The sequence below is a fragment of the Balaenoptera musculus genome, chromosome 19 (genome assembly GCF_009873245.2).
Source record: "Balaenoptera musculus isolate JJ_BM4_2016_0621 chromosome 19, mBalMus1.pri.v3, whole genome shotgun sequence".
Lineage (NCBI taxonomy): Eukaryota > Metazoa > Chordata > Mammalia > Artiodactyla > Balaenopteridae > Balaenoptera > Balaenoptera musculus.
In genome coordinates, this window is record NC_045803.1 from 43,636,400 (window position 1) to 43,653,465 (window position 17,066).

Sequence of the window (17,066 nt, forward strand, 5' to 3'; positions counted from 1 at the left end):
TTTTCCCCTCCCGTGTGTGGTTCTTGGAGAAAGTTGGAGGTGGTGGTGATTGCAGTCGCCTTGGCCGCCTTGAGCAGGAGCTGAGCGGCTGACGCACCGGCCGGCCGCGCTTTGCCGGGCAGCCCCGCTCGGGCCCTCCTCCTGCCGCGCCTGGGGCCGGCTCCGGCCTGGCCTGGGGGCGTCCTGGCCCACCTTCCTCTGCACACCTCTCCCTCCCCCTCGCTCCACCCTATCCACAACCCGTCTGGGCCCTCAGTGTGCAGGGTTCTTTTTTGGTTTTTCTTCTTCTTTGAAGACTTTCGAGAGGAGCAGATGCCACCTAAGGCCCCACCGTATACTCTGCAAAGTGCTAAAATGTGGAAACCAGTCCTTGGCATTTTTATTTTTATCGATTGATTTATTTTTAACCAGTGGCTTTTTTTTTTTTTTTTTTTTTTTTTTAACTTCTGTGTTCTGCTGTGTTTCTTGTGTTTAGTCTTCGAGTGCTTCCACTGACCATGACCCACTGGGCCCCCTCCCTCCTGGCTGGGGTAAGTACTGAATTCTCCTTCTGTGCCCTCAGCCGCATCAGCTGATGCTCTGTTGTGCTCTGTCCTCTTTCCCTGCACATCTTCTCACTTCCCTGCCTCGGTTCCCCGTTTCTGTTCTCTCCAGCACACCCTCTGGGGATACCCAGCTGGAGCAGTTGCAGGTGATGGAGCTGGAAGGTTGGGAAAGTAACTGAGTTCCCCTGCACCCCTATAGCACTCACCTGCCACAGCTGCAGGGGGGTGACCCTATGAGAGAAATCCCCCAGCAGCCTTGGGACTGTTGGGTTGTGGTGCTGACTTTCAAGGTGTCTCCTCAAGAATCCATCCTATTTGATGAAGGCATTTGGACACTGGCTGATTCCCAGATGCATTTGTTTCAGGTCCGTGGCTGTCTGCTTAGACACCTTACCAAACCTTTCTCTGCAGCTGAGATGTTGGAGGACTTCAGCCTGATTTTGACTTCAGCCGCCTTTTTATTTATGATAACGGCTGTGAAAGGGGCCAGAGGGAAGCAGATAAGAGAGTTGAGTGCGGGCTGGTGATGTTATGAAAGTGCACTGTTGCTTAGTTAATAATGTTGTACTGGATTCTCCTTGTCACTGGAGAACTCCAAGTCCTTGGTGTGATTTGCCAATAATGAGTTAGAGGGATGCACAGCCATGACTTGGGTGAGGTGGTGTGCCTTATGGCTATTCTTGGGAAGGAGTGGCCATGCCCAAAGGGGTCATGAGAGATGGCAGGACCCAGCACATTCTGCAGCTCCGAGCTGGGTCAGGGTTTTGTTCAGCATGTACGACAGGAGTCCCTGGGAGCTGAAGAGGGCCGTTTTTGCAGGAACTGTTGTGGGTCAGGTTTAGTTTGTTTGTTAGGCCAGCAGAAGACAGCGAATGCTGGTTTGATGGTGTTCACAGATAGTATTAAAATAGGCCGGGGTGTGCTCCCCAACAGAGACGAAGAAGCTGACAGTGACAGGAAGAGCATCACCTGGAAAAGTGCAGCTTTTGAACTGGATCCTCTCCATCTCTCCATACAGACACAACTACTCCCTGGTAGTAATTTACAGGGTTGCATCAACCCCTATGGCCCTGCAGGGTATCAGTTAGTCAGTTACCACTGCGTGCCAGGGCACTTGGAAAGGCCTCCTGGTCCTCCTAGTGGAAAATCTCAGATAGCGAGGCCTCCACACAGTTCTTGACTTTTCAGCTGGGGAATCCCTTAGGCACACAGCTGATCCACCCGGCTCCCTGAACCGATGAAAGGTCATTGTTCACTGTTGTCTCAGAGATCGGCAGCAAGTCAAATGTGAGAGGGTCAAACATAGGATCCCTGGCTGGGCAGGGGAAGACTCATCAGATGAAATAAGAATCTGTAAGGCCATCTGGCAGACCCTGTGAACTAGAGCAGGGGACCAAGAATTGTTCCTGGATCTGTAGAGTCAAGTGATTTATTTCTGTACCAGTTCTGCTAAACGATGGTCACCAAGTAAGAGCAGCTTATAGGGTCTCGAAAACAGCTCCTAGAAGCCAGGTGTGAAATATTTGAGATGGGAATAGGAGCCATGGTCGGAGTCAGTGCTGTTTACAAATGATCAGGAGAACACACAAGACCGTAATGATACGAAACTGAGAGGAAAAGAACATCTGGCCGAGGGCCAGGGAACCTTCCTGATCAAATCCTTTGGGCTTTGTGTTAGCTTCCCCAGGGCTGTGGCAGGGTCATCTCCCCAGGGGGAGTTAAGATTGAACAGAAAGTATAGCAAAACCAAAGGAGAGTTGCATTTAGTGCAAGCCTGCTGTCAAGTCTCCTGTGCTCAGTCCTGGGTCCCTTTCTACTCCTCTAGAAGAGAGCCCACATTCTCCCTGAGCACCAACCCAGGGGTCAGAGCACCTGAGGTTTAAGATCCACATCGTCTCAGCTGCTCTGACCCTGGGCATGTGACTGAATGCTCCCGAGTCCATTTCTTCCTAAATGGGGTCAAGCTAGATGTCACCTAAGGACTTTCCCAGCTCCCAGACTACGACCTTGCATGCAGCAAGGTGGTTCCAGTGGGCCATGAAAGGCCTCCACGCAGCAACAAGGGCACTTCCCGGCTGGACAGATCCACCCTCCTCGGCTTTGGCCCTTGGCAGAGAACACGCGGGAGGATCTAGTTCAAAGCAGAAGCTTCCGGGCTGGGAGCGGCTCCTTCTTCCCCTCAGAACCCTGTTGGGAAGCCGGTCTTCTGTGGGACGGTCCCACAGGCTGTTCTGAGGTGATGGTAGCTCTGTAGCAATCCCAGTCACCTTCTTTTCTTTCTTTCGAGTCTCTTGTTTTTGAAATTTCCATCAAGTAGTGGATACCAGGTAAGTCAGACAGAGACCAGGACCGGGGGTTGATACTGTGAACATTGCAGCCTGCTACTCAAGGAGAGGGGGCTGGGCTCCCTAGTTCTGTGTCTTTTTCAGCTTTTGGTTTCCCTGTAGCTTCTGGAACTGATTATTTTTATTTCTTTAATTTCTCCCTGTCATCGTAAAAGAGGGAGGGCCATGAGCATTGTTTGTTTTCAGGACAGAAACAGGTTTGAAAGCCCAGGAACTTTGAGCTGGGAAAGGTGACCGCTCTTGGGTTTGGAGTCTTGCTCCCGTCTTGCCTGCCATCCACCTGGAGCTGATGGGCGCCCCTTTCAATCCCTCTTAAAGACCAGAATCACCAGCTGGAGTTGAGTTTGCCCCTGGAGCCCAGAGTTTCTCCCTCAAACAACTCGGCGCCATTGTTAGTACACCAGTAAAAGGGCAAGAGGGTAAATGTTGTCCAGAGAATAGAAAGTATGTCTGAGCTTCCCAAACACTGCCCCATCTCGAAGCACACACTTAGGTATAAGACCAAGATGGCACTGTAAGTGCCCACAACCCCAGATGTCTCTTGGCATGTATGCAACATAGAGGTTTTGCTGGGATGTAGGAGTGTGAGAACAAAACTTTGCCTTTAAGCAGGGGGGGGTACGTAGGCCCTGTGGTGCAGAGCGCTGATCAGAGAGGGATGAAGGAAAATGCCGCCACCCCACAGTGACCCTGCCTGTGGGACAGGGGCATCTGGGTCGGCTACATCCAGTGGATGGAGGGGTTGCAGAACCAGAGAGCATCCATGATGGACTGGGGTGGGGACCAGGATCCAGGGGAGGCTGGGCCGTGCCTCCACTTCGCACACAGCTGGATGCAATTATGCCTCTGGTTTCAGCTGGGCTGCTCCTCCTTCGTGTTGCCACACCGCCCCCTGGCCTCCAGCAAATCAACCAACCAAAGATGCTGTTTGATCTGGAGTTGAAAATGTGTATATCCCTCCCCTGCTCCCCAGTAGGGCAAGATTCTCTTTGTCCTTTTTGCCAGTGACAGATGTGAGTGAGCCAGGCTTGCGCTGGTTAAACTTCTCTAACAGGTTAGGAACAGGGGTAGAAATTCAGACCCAGCACCCGGCAGGTGGGAGCCAGAGGGGAGAGGATGTGGGCTCAAGACGTCTCAATCTGAGAGTCTGCTTTTCCTTCTTCTCCCCTGGCAGAGAAGAGACAGGACAACGGACGGGTGTATTACGTGAACCATAACACACGCACTACCCAGTGGGAGGACCCTCGGACCCAGGGGTAAGGACTCAGGCCGGGAGGGGTCTGGGCTGGGCCCTGTGCACCTCCGGTACTGGCCCGGTGGCCTTGGACTGCATTTGTCCTCCACGGCCGATGTTCTGGGACCTTCGGCCACACACAGGTGCCCTGAGACCCTCATGACATGGTGTTGGCCCATTGAGAGCTTGAAAGTGGCACCTTAAGTTGGCCTTCCTCGTGGATACAGCGTGGCCTGGCTGGCAGGTGCTGCTGGTCTCTGTGCCAATTGTGCAGGCGGCCGATCGTGTGATTTCAGAAGGGTTGAGAACCCTGCCCCAGCACTGTCAACTCCCCACCCCCCAGAAGCTAGTCTGGGATGGAGCACTGGGTGCCTTGGGATTGCTGGTGCCCGCTCAGGCCACGGCCATCCACCCAGGGCTGGTTCTTTGGCCCTGGGACAGTAGATGACCTCTCTCTGCTGCAGAACCATCCTCAGGACTTGGGTATTGCCAAGCACATTTCCTCAAGGCCCACCCTCAAGGGCTCTGCAGGGCCTGGGTGAAAACAGAGAGAAAGCAGCACTTCAGGGACCCCAGCCTCCTTAGCATGGAGGCCCAGAAGGTGAGGCCAGCCCTTAGCCCCTCTCTTCCCATGTTTCCAGGATGATCCAGGAACCAGCTCTGCCCCCAGGGTGGGAGATGAAGTACACCAGCGAGGGGGTGCGTTACTTCGTGGACCACAATACCCGCACCACCACCTTTAAGGATCCTCGCCCAGGGTTTGAGTCTGGGTAAGGACTTTGCACAGGTGACATCACTCTTAGCACAGGCCTGGTATAGCTGCTCTTACTGCCCTCTAGTGGCCAGTTTTGATGTCACACTAGTGGGGATGTGGAGGGAAGGGGCTACTCTATTTACTCAGAATAACACTGGTGGTCTTTCTCTAAAAGCAAGAGGTCTGGCTTTCTTTTTTTAAAATAAATTTATTTATTTATTTATTTTTGGCTGCGTTGGGTCTTCATTGCTGCACGTGGGCTTTCTCTAGTTGCGGCGAGCGGGGGCTACTCTTTGTTGCAGAGCACGGGCTCTAGGTGCACAGGCTTCAGTAGTTGTGGCACGTGGGCTCAGTAGTTGTGGCTTGCAGGCTCTGGAGCGCAGGCTCAGTAGTTGTGGCGCACGGGCTTAGTTGCTCTGTGGCATGTGGGATCTTCCCGGACCAGAGCTCGAACCCGTGTCCCCTGCCTTGGCAGGTGGATTGTTAACCACTGTGCCACCAGGGAAGTCCCCCTGGCTTTATTTCTCGTTCTTTTTAGTCTTCAAATCTTCGGAAGATCTTAATGGCAGTCACTTTCTTTCTTTTATGCCTTACTTTACTCGTCTTTAAATTAACATAGCATCAGCTTTCCTTAGGACTAACAAGATGCGTTGCTAATTTTTGAGAAATCACATGGATTCCAGAAATCTTTGCTCTTTCCAGGACGAAGCAAGGTTCCCCTGGTGCCTATGACCGAAGTTTTCGGTGGAAGTATCACCAGTTCCGTTTCCTCTGCCATGTGAGTTCTGGTACTGGGACCTCCCCCGGAGATTGGGGTTGTAGAGTTACTTCAGCACAATTTTCTAGCCCAGCAGCAGGCGTTGGAATGCCTGTGTCTTAGGTGGGAGCAGGTCACTTGTCTCACCTCGAGCAGTTTTGTGACGTTATCTCTAGGAAGCCAGCCAAGTTCTCTCCCCAAGCCCAGGGGGATGGGGAAGCCTGTTCAGACAGACAGGTGACCAGACTGAATAGTTACCACCAAGACCCCAATTTGAGGTTTGTTTTTTCCTTTTCTTATCAGTCAAATGCTCTCCCCAGCCATGTGAAGATCAGCGTTTCCAGGCAGACACTTTTTGAGGATTCTTTCCAACAGGTTAGAGAATAATCACTGTGTCTAAGACCAGGGGCAGGCAGGAGGTCCCCTCCTGCTACCCTGTCTTCTATCATGTAGCCTGTTAAGCCCACATGGTAGAGTTCTCAAGGCGTGGGCCTTGGTGACCGGTATCTGCCGAAGAGCAGGCCTGGCAGTCCCCTGTCCCCCACCCCCCAGCCTGCCATGGAAGGGAGAGTGGCAGGCTGGCCACGATCTTCTGTCTCCCCAGATCATGAACATGAAGCCCTATGACCTGCGCCGCCGGCTCTACATCATCATGCGTGGCGAGGAGGGCCTGGACTATGGAGGCATTGCCAGGTGAGCTGGGAGCCCTGGAAGGCTGCGCTGCACCCCGCTTCCCCTGGCTACAGGGCCCACGCCCAGAAAGCTGCCTCCTTCTTGCTCAGAGCGTTGCCAGATCTCTCCTGCATCTTCAGGAGTGGGCAGGGGTGTGGCCAGTCCGAAGGGGCGCTGGAGCTGGGTCCGGGGGTCCCCTGCTGGGCTAGGTATTAATCCTTTAGTTTTTGGGTCATGGGGAGGCTAGGGGGCTTCTGGGGGAGGGGCTCAGGACAATGGCTCTTTACCAACCAACCTGTCATTATTTCCGGCTACACCAGTGTCAGTGGCTAAATATCAGTGTTAAGTGGTTGTCCGGTAGAATCGACCCTGGGCTTCACTTCGTCTTGAGGCAGCCGGGGCGTGTTAAGTCGGCTGTCTTGGTGTATACCTGGCATGTATAAGCTGTGTCACAATCCAAAGGGCATTGATTAGTACTCAGCTGCGTGTCATGTGCACAGGGTCAGTAAATTAAAATAGCTGATATAACCCTAAAAAGAGCTCAAAGCATTGTCTTGCCCTTACCCCAGCCCACCTACAAAAGTTAACAGACTCTCTGGCAAAATGTTGCCTTGGACGATGGGGCACAAGGGCCCCGGCAGAGAGAAGGAGCATCCTGGCCTGCGGTGACTGCTCAGCTTGCTGACCTCTCATGGTGTGGGGACGTCTTCTCACTTGGTGTTGGGTTAACTTGCTTCTGGTCCTCTGTGTGCTGGTGGCGTTGCCCTCTGTGTTGGCACCCACGGATCGATTGCTCTTTTTTCCGTGGTGACTGTGGTGACCTCCTCTCTAGGCTCTGCTTGGTGGTGTGGCTCCCGCCCCGTGTGTGTCTGTCTCTCTGTGTCCTGCCAGTGGTTTTACCCTATGGTAGGTTACGTCATGCTGTTCTACCACAGGGTAGAACCACGGACAGGATACCGGGGCACCCTCTGCATCGAAGGACTCCTCGTCTGCCTGGCCACAAACAGCCCAGCAGCCAGGGACTGGCCCCCTTGGGACGTCCCCCTGCTGGTTTAGCCCAAGCCCCAAAGGACTCTGAATTCTGGCTTGAGGCTTGTACCTAGGGAGCAAAGAGATGCTAAGGCGTGGGCATTGGTTCAGATGAATGCGTGGACATATGGGGAAGGGTGTGGTTGATGGGGTCTGGGGTGAGGGGATGGAAAAGTGCAAGGGCAGTGAGATACCTGCGTGGTAGCTGGTGGGAGTGAAGTGTAGACACCGCACGGGTTACAGAGTTTTCATGCAGAAGGAGTTAGGAACGTATTACCTCGTATTCACATTATGCTGCCTACTCAGGTAGGGTGGAAGCAGGGTGCCTGCTGTTCATACAGCACCTTTGCAAGATTTAGAAAAAGATGCCCTTTGTCAAGACACTTCTGTGTTGGAATATGGCCGAGATATACTGGTTTTATCAGAAAAAAGGCAGCTTGACTGCTACTTGCAGGAAAATTGTTGTGATAAATGTACAAATCTGTGATACTGTAACATCGTGTCGTTGTGCAGTGCACAGCCTACACAACTGTGCATGGTAGCTCTGGGTGCAAGGAGCTCCTTTGCCATTAGGCGCTCTGGATAACAGATGGAAAGTCCTGGAATGCAGCACCTGGAGCCAACATGCAGGCACGCAGGTTTTCCTGAGCATCACCGTCAAGTGCAGTTGTTGTGGTTCACCCTAGGTCTGACCCTGCCCCGTTCACTGACCAGCTGTTCGCAGAGGTTAGCCCAGGTGCTGATCCCAGTGGGGCTGCCTCCCCAGGACGCATGTCTCCAGACTAGGTGAAACAGGACAGCACAGGAGAGTCGCACCTCCAGAACAGGTGTGCAGGGAGGGATCCATTAGTTCCGTTTTTCTCTCTCTTCTCTCACAGAGAGTGGTTTTTCCTCCTGTCCCACGAGGTGCTCAACCCCATGTACTGTTTATTTGAATACGCCGGGAAGAACAATTACTGCCTGCAGATCAACCCCGCCTCCTCCATCAACCCCGACCACCTCACCTACTTCCGCTTTATTGGCAGATTCATTGCCATGGTAAGATTCGCTGCCACGAGCCCTCCAGGGAGGGCGGCGACCCTCTACACCACCAGCAGCCGCTGCAGCCTGGCGCCCCCCTCTCTGAGCCCCACCCTCATCCTTTTACAGAACTACTCACTAAAGATGCAAAAAGCTAGCGAGAGTTCTGGAAATAGTTCAGAGCTCTCTCAGTGGCCACCCCAGGGCACTGAGAAGGTTTTCGTGTTGATTTGTGTAGGATTTGTCAAGCGAAAGCCCAGGGTCCCTGGATCAAAGTCTTCACTTAACGTTCAGCACATGCTCTGTTGAGGGTGGGGCATGACGGGCACGGCCCACCTGCTGCCTGTCTCTGGGTGTTGCCACAAGCTGGGTGGCAGCGTTTGGGAATGTCCGACTGAGACTCGGGCCTTCTGGAAGGGGATTTGGAATCTACACTAGCTGAGAATAGAGCCCTAGTAGACTGGTTGGTGCAAGATGCAGGAGGCATCTGTCAGGAGGATGGCAAAGTAGGGAAGGGGGAGTTAGGTATTTGTATTTACGTAGAAACAGGAGCACAGTGTGAATATCCTGTTGAGTGTCTCATGAGCATCACGAACCAGGATGGGGACGGGAGCCCGTGAGGGCCACGGTCCCGCTGCCACGTTTGGTAGTTTGAGAGGTTTCACTGCTAGCTTTCCTTCACTTCTTCCCCTGACTTCCCGAGTGAGTGTCTGCCCCGCTCCCCTCTCAGGAGGACCCAAGAGCCCATGACTAAATATGTCCCTTCCCTTTGTCTGGAAGTTCTTGGCCAAGGTGCTGGGCTCAGGAAGTGGGCACATTCTTCCCCGGTCTAGAGACCCGCCTGGCCCTGCAGCGGACAGGACAGACCAGTAAAACCCTAGACTATTACTCACCACTGGCCCGCCAGCAGCCGCGTCTGCATTATTTTTGGCTGCCTCTGCTGCCCAGCTCAGAGCAGCAGTGAGTCAGGGCCGCCACCTGGAGCTGTGCTGAGTGAGTCGTCTCTGTACGCCTGGGGGCAGATCTCTGCTAGAGCAGGGAGCCGGCAGGCAGGCAGTGGGCCGGAGGTGGGTTCCTGAGCAGCCAGCTCTGCTCATCTCCGAGGTCTGCAGGCGGGACCAAGAGTGCTGCAGGCTTTCCCTTCAGGCCCCTGGGGTAGCCGGATGCTGAGGAGGGCAGGGAGCAGTAGCTGGGCGGTAGCTGATATGGGGCGTCCTAGGAAAACCAGATCTCTCTGCCATGTCTCTTCCTTCCTCAGGCTCTGTACCATGGAAAGTTCATCGATACAGGCTTCACCCTCCCTTTCTACAAGCGGATGCTAAACAAGAGACCAACCCTGAAAGACCTGGAATCCATCGACCCCGAATTCTACAAATCTATCATCTGGATCAAGTGAGTCCCCTCCATCGCCCTGTGCTGGGAGAAGAGGGAGTCTCAGGGTGGGTAGTAGTGCGGGTGGAGGCACAGCTTCTAGGTCCCCCTGCAGGGCAGCTCTGGAATTCTCTCCTTGCATCAGGGAGATGTCCCGTGACACCTTTCTGGGTTCTAGGCCACCTGTGAGTCCTCGTGTCCCACGGGCACTAAAAGTGAGTGATGGAGCAGGAGGGAGGGAAGACCCTTCTAAGACAGACATCTTCCCTCTTGGTCTCTCGTGCCCCCAGAGAGAACAATCTGGAAGAGTGCGGCCTAGAGCTGTACTTCATCCAGGACATGGAGATCCTGGGCAAGGTGACAACCCATGAGCTGAAGGAAGGTGGTGAGAGCATCCGAGTGACAGAGGAGAACAAGGAAGAGTACATCATGTGAGTTTCAGGCGCTGGGGAGCCAGGGGCCTGGAGAAAGGGGAGCAGAGACACAGCTGGCTGCAGAGAAAGGGTCTCCCGCTCTCATCCCGGGGCCCCCTCTTCAGCCAGGCCCCCACGCGTGGCCCCGGGGTCACCAGGGATGGAAAGGACCTCTCACTTTGCACTGACCTTAGATGGCTGCCATGGCCAGTCACGTGCTGACCAGAGCCGGGGCAGCCAGAGCCCGAGGCCCTCTGTGCCAGCTCCTGGGTGCCCTTTGTTCCCAAGTGGTAGACGTCAAGACCGCAAGGCTGAGTTTCTTCGAAGAGGCATAAAGCTTCGACGCATCCCTCGTCTTTCTCCTAACTCAAAGGGTGTCTGTGTCCTGCCCGCTTAAACCCACTATCGCACGTGAGATTGTGCATGAATGTGCCCATTACTTCAGGACCCTTTGTCTCGTCTTTTAACCTCCACTCGTCTGAGGTTCAGGCAGCAGTGGTGAGAGGAGCAGGAGGGGGGGATTTCAAAGATTCAAGCGTCTCCGGGTTACTCTGAGGTTTTAAAGGCCGTGCCCTTGGGGCCGGCCGCAGCCTGGGAGTCCCGCCTGCCCGAGGTCAACTCTCAGCTGCCTCCTTGCTGCCGATAACAGCCCCCAGGCAGGCCCTGGCGGTGGCCTCCTAGGCAGTGGGTCTCGGGCTCCTCCGACAGCCGGTCTTGGTTTCAGGCTGCTGACTGACTGGCGTTTCACCCGGGGCGTGGAAGAGCAGACCAAGGCCTTCCTTGATGGCTTCAACGAGGTGGCCCCCCTGGAGTGGTTGCGCTACTTTGACGAGAAAGAGCTGGAGGTGAGGGCTGAGGTTGTCGGGACCCTGAACCCCTGCCCCTGGGGCTGTCCTGCCCTTTGATAGCCTCGCCGCGCACCCACAGCGACTCACCAGTAAAGCCCTGCACTCTCCCAGGACGGTGGCAGCGGGCGAATAACATTGATTTGCGTCTCGCACCTGCCCTCACCTGGGCCCTTGTCTGCAGGGGGTCCACACGTTACCCATATTATTAAAACTGCCGGCAGAAATAGTTGAAGATGTGTGGGATGCTCTCATCTGCCAGGGAGTGGATGAGGCACGGCGCAGCATGGGGAAAGGGCTGGCGCCGGGTGCCTGACACCCTCTCTCTCCACCGCAGCTGATGCTGTGCGGCATGCAGGAGATAGACATGAGCGACTGGCAGAAGAACACTATCTACCGGCACTATACCAAGAACAGCAAGCAGATCCAGTGGTTCTGGCAGGTGGGTACTGGGTCTGGTCCCTGCAGTCAGGGTGAGGGTCTGGCCAGGGATGTTTGAGCAGTCCCCACAGAAAGCGAGACCCGATTCGACCGCAAGCTTGAGGACGCTTGTCTTATCACCTCCCTCGTCTGTGACACTCTCCTCACCTCCCCCAACTTGCAAAAGGAGATGAAAAACCCACCCTTGGGAGGAAAGGAGCTGTTGCAGCTGGGTCGTGGCCACTGCATTTGGCAGGAGGTGTCAGCGGTGGGCCAGCTCCCAATGCTGGTGTGTGTGTGTGTGGACGGGGGGTGGTTTAGGCAGGAGGGAGAGCTCTCGTGGGTCGCGTGGTCTCCTTCCCGCCAGGTGGGGTGGGAAAGCCTGGGCTTGCTCCAGAGAAGCTGAAAGAGCTTGATGTCCTGGATACAGTGAATCGATTCCTTTATATGAGTGGGTCTTGCCGTTGTTGTCCTTTTGAAGTATAGCATACATAAGAAAGAATGAGCGTATATAGGTTTTCTGTGGAGGTAAAATTCACATACCATAAAAGTTCACCATGTTAAGCATTTTAAGGTATACAGTTCAGTGGCTTTTACAGTGGCTTTTGACAATGTTGTGGAACCATCACCACTATCGAATTCCAGCACATTTCATCTCCCTTTAAAAGAAACCTCATACAGGGAATTCCCTGGCAGTCCAGTGGTTAGGACTCCAAGCTCTCACTGCCGAGGGCCCAGATTAGGGCTCTGGTTCAATCCCTGGTCGGGGAACTAAGATCCCACAAGCCATGCAGTGCAGCCAAAAACAAAAACAAAAACAAAAACAAACCTCATACCTATTAAGCAGTCACTCTCATCCTTAGTAATTTTTTTAAAATTAATTAATTAATTATTTTTTGGCTGCGTTGGGTCTTTTTTGCTGTGCACGGGCTTTCTCTAGTTTCAGTGAGCGGGGGCTACTCTTTGTTGTGGAGCACGGGCTCTAGACGCGCGGGCTTCAGAGTTACGGTGCGTGGACTCAGTAGTGGTGGCGCACGGGCTTAGCTGCTCCATGGCATGTGGCATCCTCCCGGACCAGGGCTCGAACCCGTGTCCCCTGCATTGGCAGGCAGATTCTTAACCACTGAGCCACCAGGGAAGACCCTTAGTGTGTTTTTAAAAGTGGAACTTGCATGGGAAGGAGACTGCCTGGCCTGAGGTGTCCCTGAGACCAAGAGATGTCACATAGATTGGTGGGAACGGTCTATAAGCACAGCCTCTTCGAGCAGCTTTGGGGTTTCCCAGGTACTGGCTGTCACCTCCCCACCCAGCCTGGGCTCCATGTTCTCAGCCCTAAAGAGGGGCCCTGGCTGACTGGAGAGTTACAGGTCCGGGCGAAGTGCTGGGCCATGGGGGCCCTGACTCTGCCTTGGCTTGCGGGGTTCCAGGTGGTGAAGGAGATGGACAACGAGAAGAGAATCCGGCTGCTGCAGTTTGTCACTGGGACCTGCCGCCTGCCTGTTGGGGGATTCACCGAGCTCATTGGTATGTTTTCCCTTGCCCTGCTGGCACCCTTGGGTGGCGGTGAGGACAGCTCAAAGCGGGAGCAGGACCTAGTGTCTTCCGGGAAGCAAGTCAGGGGAAGGGGGCTGAGCCATCTGTGGTGGAGTCGGAGGGTCCTGCCTTAGGAAGGGACCGTCCTGTTATATACAGTGTGTTCTTCTTTGGGTACCAGGTAGCAACGGACCACAGAAGTTTTGCATTGACAAGGTTGGCAAGGAAACCTGGCTGCCCAGAAGCCACACCTGGTGAGTGCGCTGGGTCTGGCGGGAGGTGGCCAGCACCTGAGACCCGGTGAGCCACTGAGGGCAGCTCTGTGGGCAAGGTGGCTTCAAGGCCTTGACCCGGGCAACTTGTGTGTAGTTCTGGGGTTTGGGGAGGAGGGGCTCCTGGGCCTGGGCCTCTGATCTTTTGGGAGTTGTGACAGCAGTTATGTGCCCTGACGGCCATACCAGGTATGAAATACTGAAACGCTCCTATGCCAGTCGGCAAAGAGCTGCTGTCCTGAGTACCCCCTGCCCGCAGTTCCCCATTTCCCTTGCAGCCCTGCCTCCTCTGACCGCTTCATGGTCCAGGGACACAGCACAGCCTTCAGGGACCCTGTTCTGGTGTCTGGCTGGCTGGCATTGTGGTCGAGCCACAGTCTGGGAACTCTTTTGACCCCACCCTGTGGCTGTTAGAGCTCTGACCTCCCTGTGCTGACTGCCCTGCTCTCCTTTCTCAACAGTTTCAACCGGCTGGATCTGCCACCATACAAGAGCTACGAACAGCTGAAGGAGAAGCTGCTGTATGCCGTTGAGGAGACCGAGGGCTTTGGACAGGAGTAACTCAGGCTGCCCCTTCCCACACCCCCAGCACATATGTAGTCTTGAGTCTTGCCTGCCCGAGAAGCTGCTGGCCGCACAGCCCGGGAGGCCCCTGCAGATGGTGGCCCTGCGTAGGACCACACTGTCATCAGGCTGGTGGCAGCAGAGCCTGACCTCAAGAGGCCCTGCCCACCCCACCCTCCTAACCACTGGTGGCAGTCTGGAATAAAGCCCCCATGTCACTCTTGGCCCCATCAACCACTGCAAATTCTGGAGGGCTGACCCTCTCTGTAGAGCTCACCCTCCTTCTCCCCCGAGACCAATCCTAGGTGTGTGTGAGGGTGCAAGGTGGGGCGTGCCATGCCGAAGCCCTAGGCCTCATGGGCTGGTTAGGTGAGAAGGAGACCGACCACTCGGGGTAGGTGTTCTGGGCTGACAAAGCCCACGGTCTTTGCCAGTAAAAGAGGTTCTGTTTTGTATAGAACTTTTCCAGTGATCTGTATAAATGACGGTCTGAGGGAGCGGAGCTCCAGATCAAGGTCACCTCTCGTCCCTCGCTAGCCGTCTCCAGCTACAGAGGCTGAGCAGCACGGCCCCCCGCTCCACTCATTGCTGGCCAGTTGGTTCTTTCCAGCAGATAAAGGGTTGTACCAGCTGCTTGGGTGTTGCGGATGGAAACGGCAAACCCCCTCAGACTTTCTTTTCCCTTTTACATACACTTGAAACATTTTGTGTGTAGGGCTGCTTTGCATTCTGTTGTTGGTATGCTGCTGTCACCACTTCCTGTCAAGGAGCTGGTGCGCCAGGCATGGCTGGGACCCTGAGGGACCCAGCACTGTTGTTCCAAGTATTTCCCAAACAGCTGCTCCCCTTAGGAACCTGCTTAGCAGTTCTATGAGCTCAGGCAGGCCTGACCCGGCAGCTCAGCTTCCCAGCAGCCTTGTCCCCGACCGTTGACAGAGAGGGAAGGGGGTTGTTGTCCTGAGTGGCACGCCGACCTCTCCGCCTCCAGTAGACAACTCCCTTTGCTAGATGGGGTGACGGGGCATGTGGGGCTGACCTGCCAAGCCCCCGGACCTCCAGGCGGCACATGCGTCCGGGTTGAGAATGAAGTGCACCCCAGCTGCTGTAGAGTGTGTTCACTCTGCCTAGAAGTGCAGCTTTACCTGCACAGAGGAAACGATGCTCTTGGAAGCCAGCAGAAGGGCCCTGAGCTGCTGCCCACAGTCTGACTTGATTGCTGGAGCTCCTGCCAGCCTCTGCCGTGGGCATCCCGCTGTGTGTTGAGATCTTCCAGGCGAATACTCTCCTCTGGGATGCTGGAGTGGTGATTGTCGCTGGGCCCCCGTGCAGGCCCTCAGACCGGCTACGGGGTCTTCTGAGGACAGTCTCGTGCTCCCAGGTCGTCTTCCTTCCCCCTGGCCCATGTTGGCTCTGTTGCGTGTGCTGATTCGAGTGGCTCAGCTCACTGCAGCCCAACCTTTCTTCTTCCCTCGAATCGTTGGTAGTGCTTCCCTGCGGTGTCTCACCATGTTGGGGGTTGGGGTGCAAGCTGCCTTGCGGGTTTTGGGAGCCTCAGGCTCTTGCGTGTGCAGTGTTGTCATGTGGGTGTGGGTGTGTACATACGTGTATATAACTGAGGTGTCTGTACGGAATGCCCTTTGGTAGCTCTTGAGTTGGTCACCAGATTGTTTTGTAATGCCCACCCCCTTGCCTCGGTATTGCCAGTTTCTTGTGCAATAAACAATCAGCAGCTGTGGGTGGTGTTGGCGTGGATGTGTCCAAAATTATTGTCCTCCAGACAAAAGGCTTCTAGGCCCCACAGACCCTCCAGGTCCAGACAGGGGCGGACATTCCATGACCTTGCTGGTTTTGAGAATTGTGTGCGTCATTAACCAAGACAGCCACACTTCTGGTGGGTGGCTGAGTCCTCGTCCGGGGACCACAGGCTTCAGCCCTCGGTCAGTTGCCTCACAGCACCCTTTTGGCCTGGGTTTCTCTGAGCAGTTGCCGTGGAGCCAGAGCACCAACAGCTGAGCCTGCAGGTCGGACCGGCTTCAGGAACCGGCTCCTGGGGACAGTGTTCTGGGCAATCATTCATTCGAGAAACATTTCCTGGGGTTTCTTGAGTTCCGTGATCATAGAGGGACTCCCTGATCTTGAGCTCATCATGGTCAGACAAGGGCTTGCCGCCCACTTTTTTGAACACTTGAAGGTCCAGATAGGACCCATCAGTGCGGTCTTGATGCTTTTGACATGGAAATGACTTTGTCCTGGATCAGGCCTTGCTCTCACCGGGCTTCTTCCCGAGGGAGGCAGAGGTGGCAGAGCATCTCCTCCCTGGAGTTCATCAGCTGAACTCACTATCCCCAGCACCAAAGCTATACTTTGAGGAAACTATCGACAAAAGTCCACACATTATGCAGACGTCTCATAATAAATTCCGATAGGACATCTCTAGTCGAAATTGTTCTCCCTGCTCTTATCCCCAGAAGTAACTGCTTTTCAGTTTGCTGTCCTTCCAGAGTATTTTTGTGTGTATAAATCATATGTACATGTAATTTTAAAATGTACTAAAGATGAGATCTTACACATATTGAGCAACTCATCTCATTAAATGAGATATTATTAGGGACACCTTTCCATGTTCGTCAGCATAGGTCCAGTGAATTCTTTAGTGTGTGATATCCCATGTCATTGTTGTCCTGTAACACAACCATCTTTGTCCTAACAGGCATTGCATTTGTGTCCAACAGTTTGCTGGTGGAGGCTCTTGGTCAGGTCTTGTGCACCGATGCTGCTCTTCTGGGAGGGGGCAGTCCTGGAGTTGGACGGTTGACTGTGCACCTTTATTTTTATTTCAAAGTTGTAAAAAAGGTTTAGAAGTCCAAGATAGGAAGGGTCCACAGTAAAAGCCCCACTCTTTTGTTCCTCAGGCATTCTGATCACCTTCTAGAGGCGACTGTTGTTGCTGGTTTCTTTTGGATCCCTCCAGATAGACTTCAAAATCCCAACAGATTCTACTCAATTGCCCTTCAAAAAGGTTCTTGTTTTACCAGCCTTAGCAATGGAGAGGACCCCTTGCCTCCCCACTCTGCGAACTGGATCTATGAGCTCCCCTGTCTGTTCTTCCAGCTCTTTTTTCACTTTTCCATCTCCTAACTCTGGGCATCTGCCCTTTTGCTTTTACATGATCGTAGTGTTTTTTTTAAAAAAACCCATTTATGTTCTATTCTGTAACCATAATGAAGTCTGTACTCTTCTAAAGGTTTATTCAAAAAACTGAAAAGCAAGAAAAATGTTTATATCACTATGA

At 54.0% G+C, this 17,066-nt stretch overlaps 1 protein-coding gene across 1 annotated transcript in view; it reads left to right on the top strand.

Moving 5' to 3' along the window:
* The window catches only part of WWP2 (WW domain containing E3 ubiquitin protein ligase 2), a 147,039-nt gene extending 131,532 nt beyond the window's left edge, over positions 1 to 15,507 (top strand). The window contains exons 11-24 of the mRNA XM_036833378.1: positions 476 to 530; positions 4,065 to 4,146; positions 4,766 to 4,894; positions 5,581 to 5,656; positions 5,939 to 6,010; positions 6,240 to 6,328; positions 8,215 to 8,374; positions 9,615 to 9,748; positions 10,018 to 10,158; positions 10,865 to 10,985; positions 11,323 to 11,427; positions 12,833 to 12,929; positions 13,120 to 13,192; positions 13,672 to 15,507. Coding sequence (XP_036689273.1) covers positions 476 to 530; positions 4,065 to 4,146; positions 4,766 to 4,894; positions 5,581 to 5,656; positions 5,939 to 6,010; positions 6,240 to 6,328; positions 8,215 to 8,374; positions 9,615 to 9,748; positions 10,018 to 10,158; positions 10,865 to 10,985; positions 11,323 to 11,427; positions 12,833 to 12,929; positions 13,120 to 13,192; positions 13,672 to 13,771 — 1,434 coding nt within the window. The 3' untranslated portion in view covers positions 13,772 to 15,507. The remainder of the gene's footprint in view (positions 1 to 475; positions 531 to 4,064; positions 4,147 to 4,765; positions 4,895 to 5,580; positions 5,657 to 5,938; positions 6,011 to 6,239; positions 6,329 to 8,214; positions 8,375 to 9,614; positions 9,749 to 10,017; positions 10,159 to 10,864; positions 10,986 to 11,322; positions 11,428 to 12,832; positions 12,930 to 13,119; positions 13,193 to 13,671) is intronic.
* The last annotated feature ends 1,559 nt before the right edge of the window (positions 15,508 to 17,066 follow it).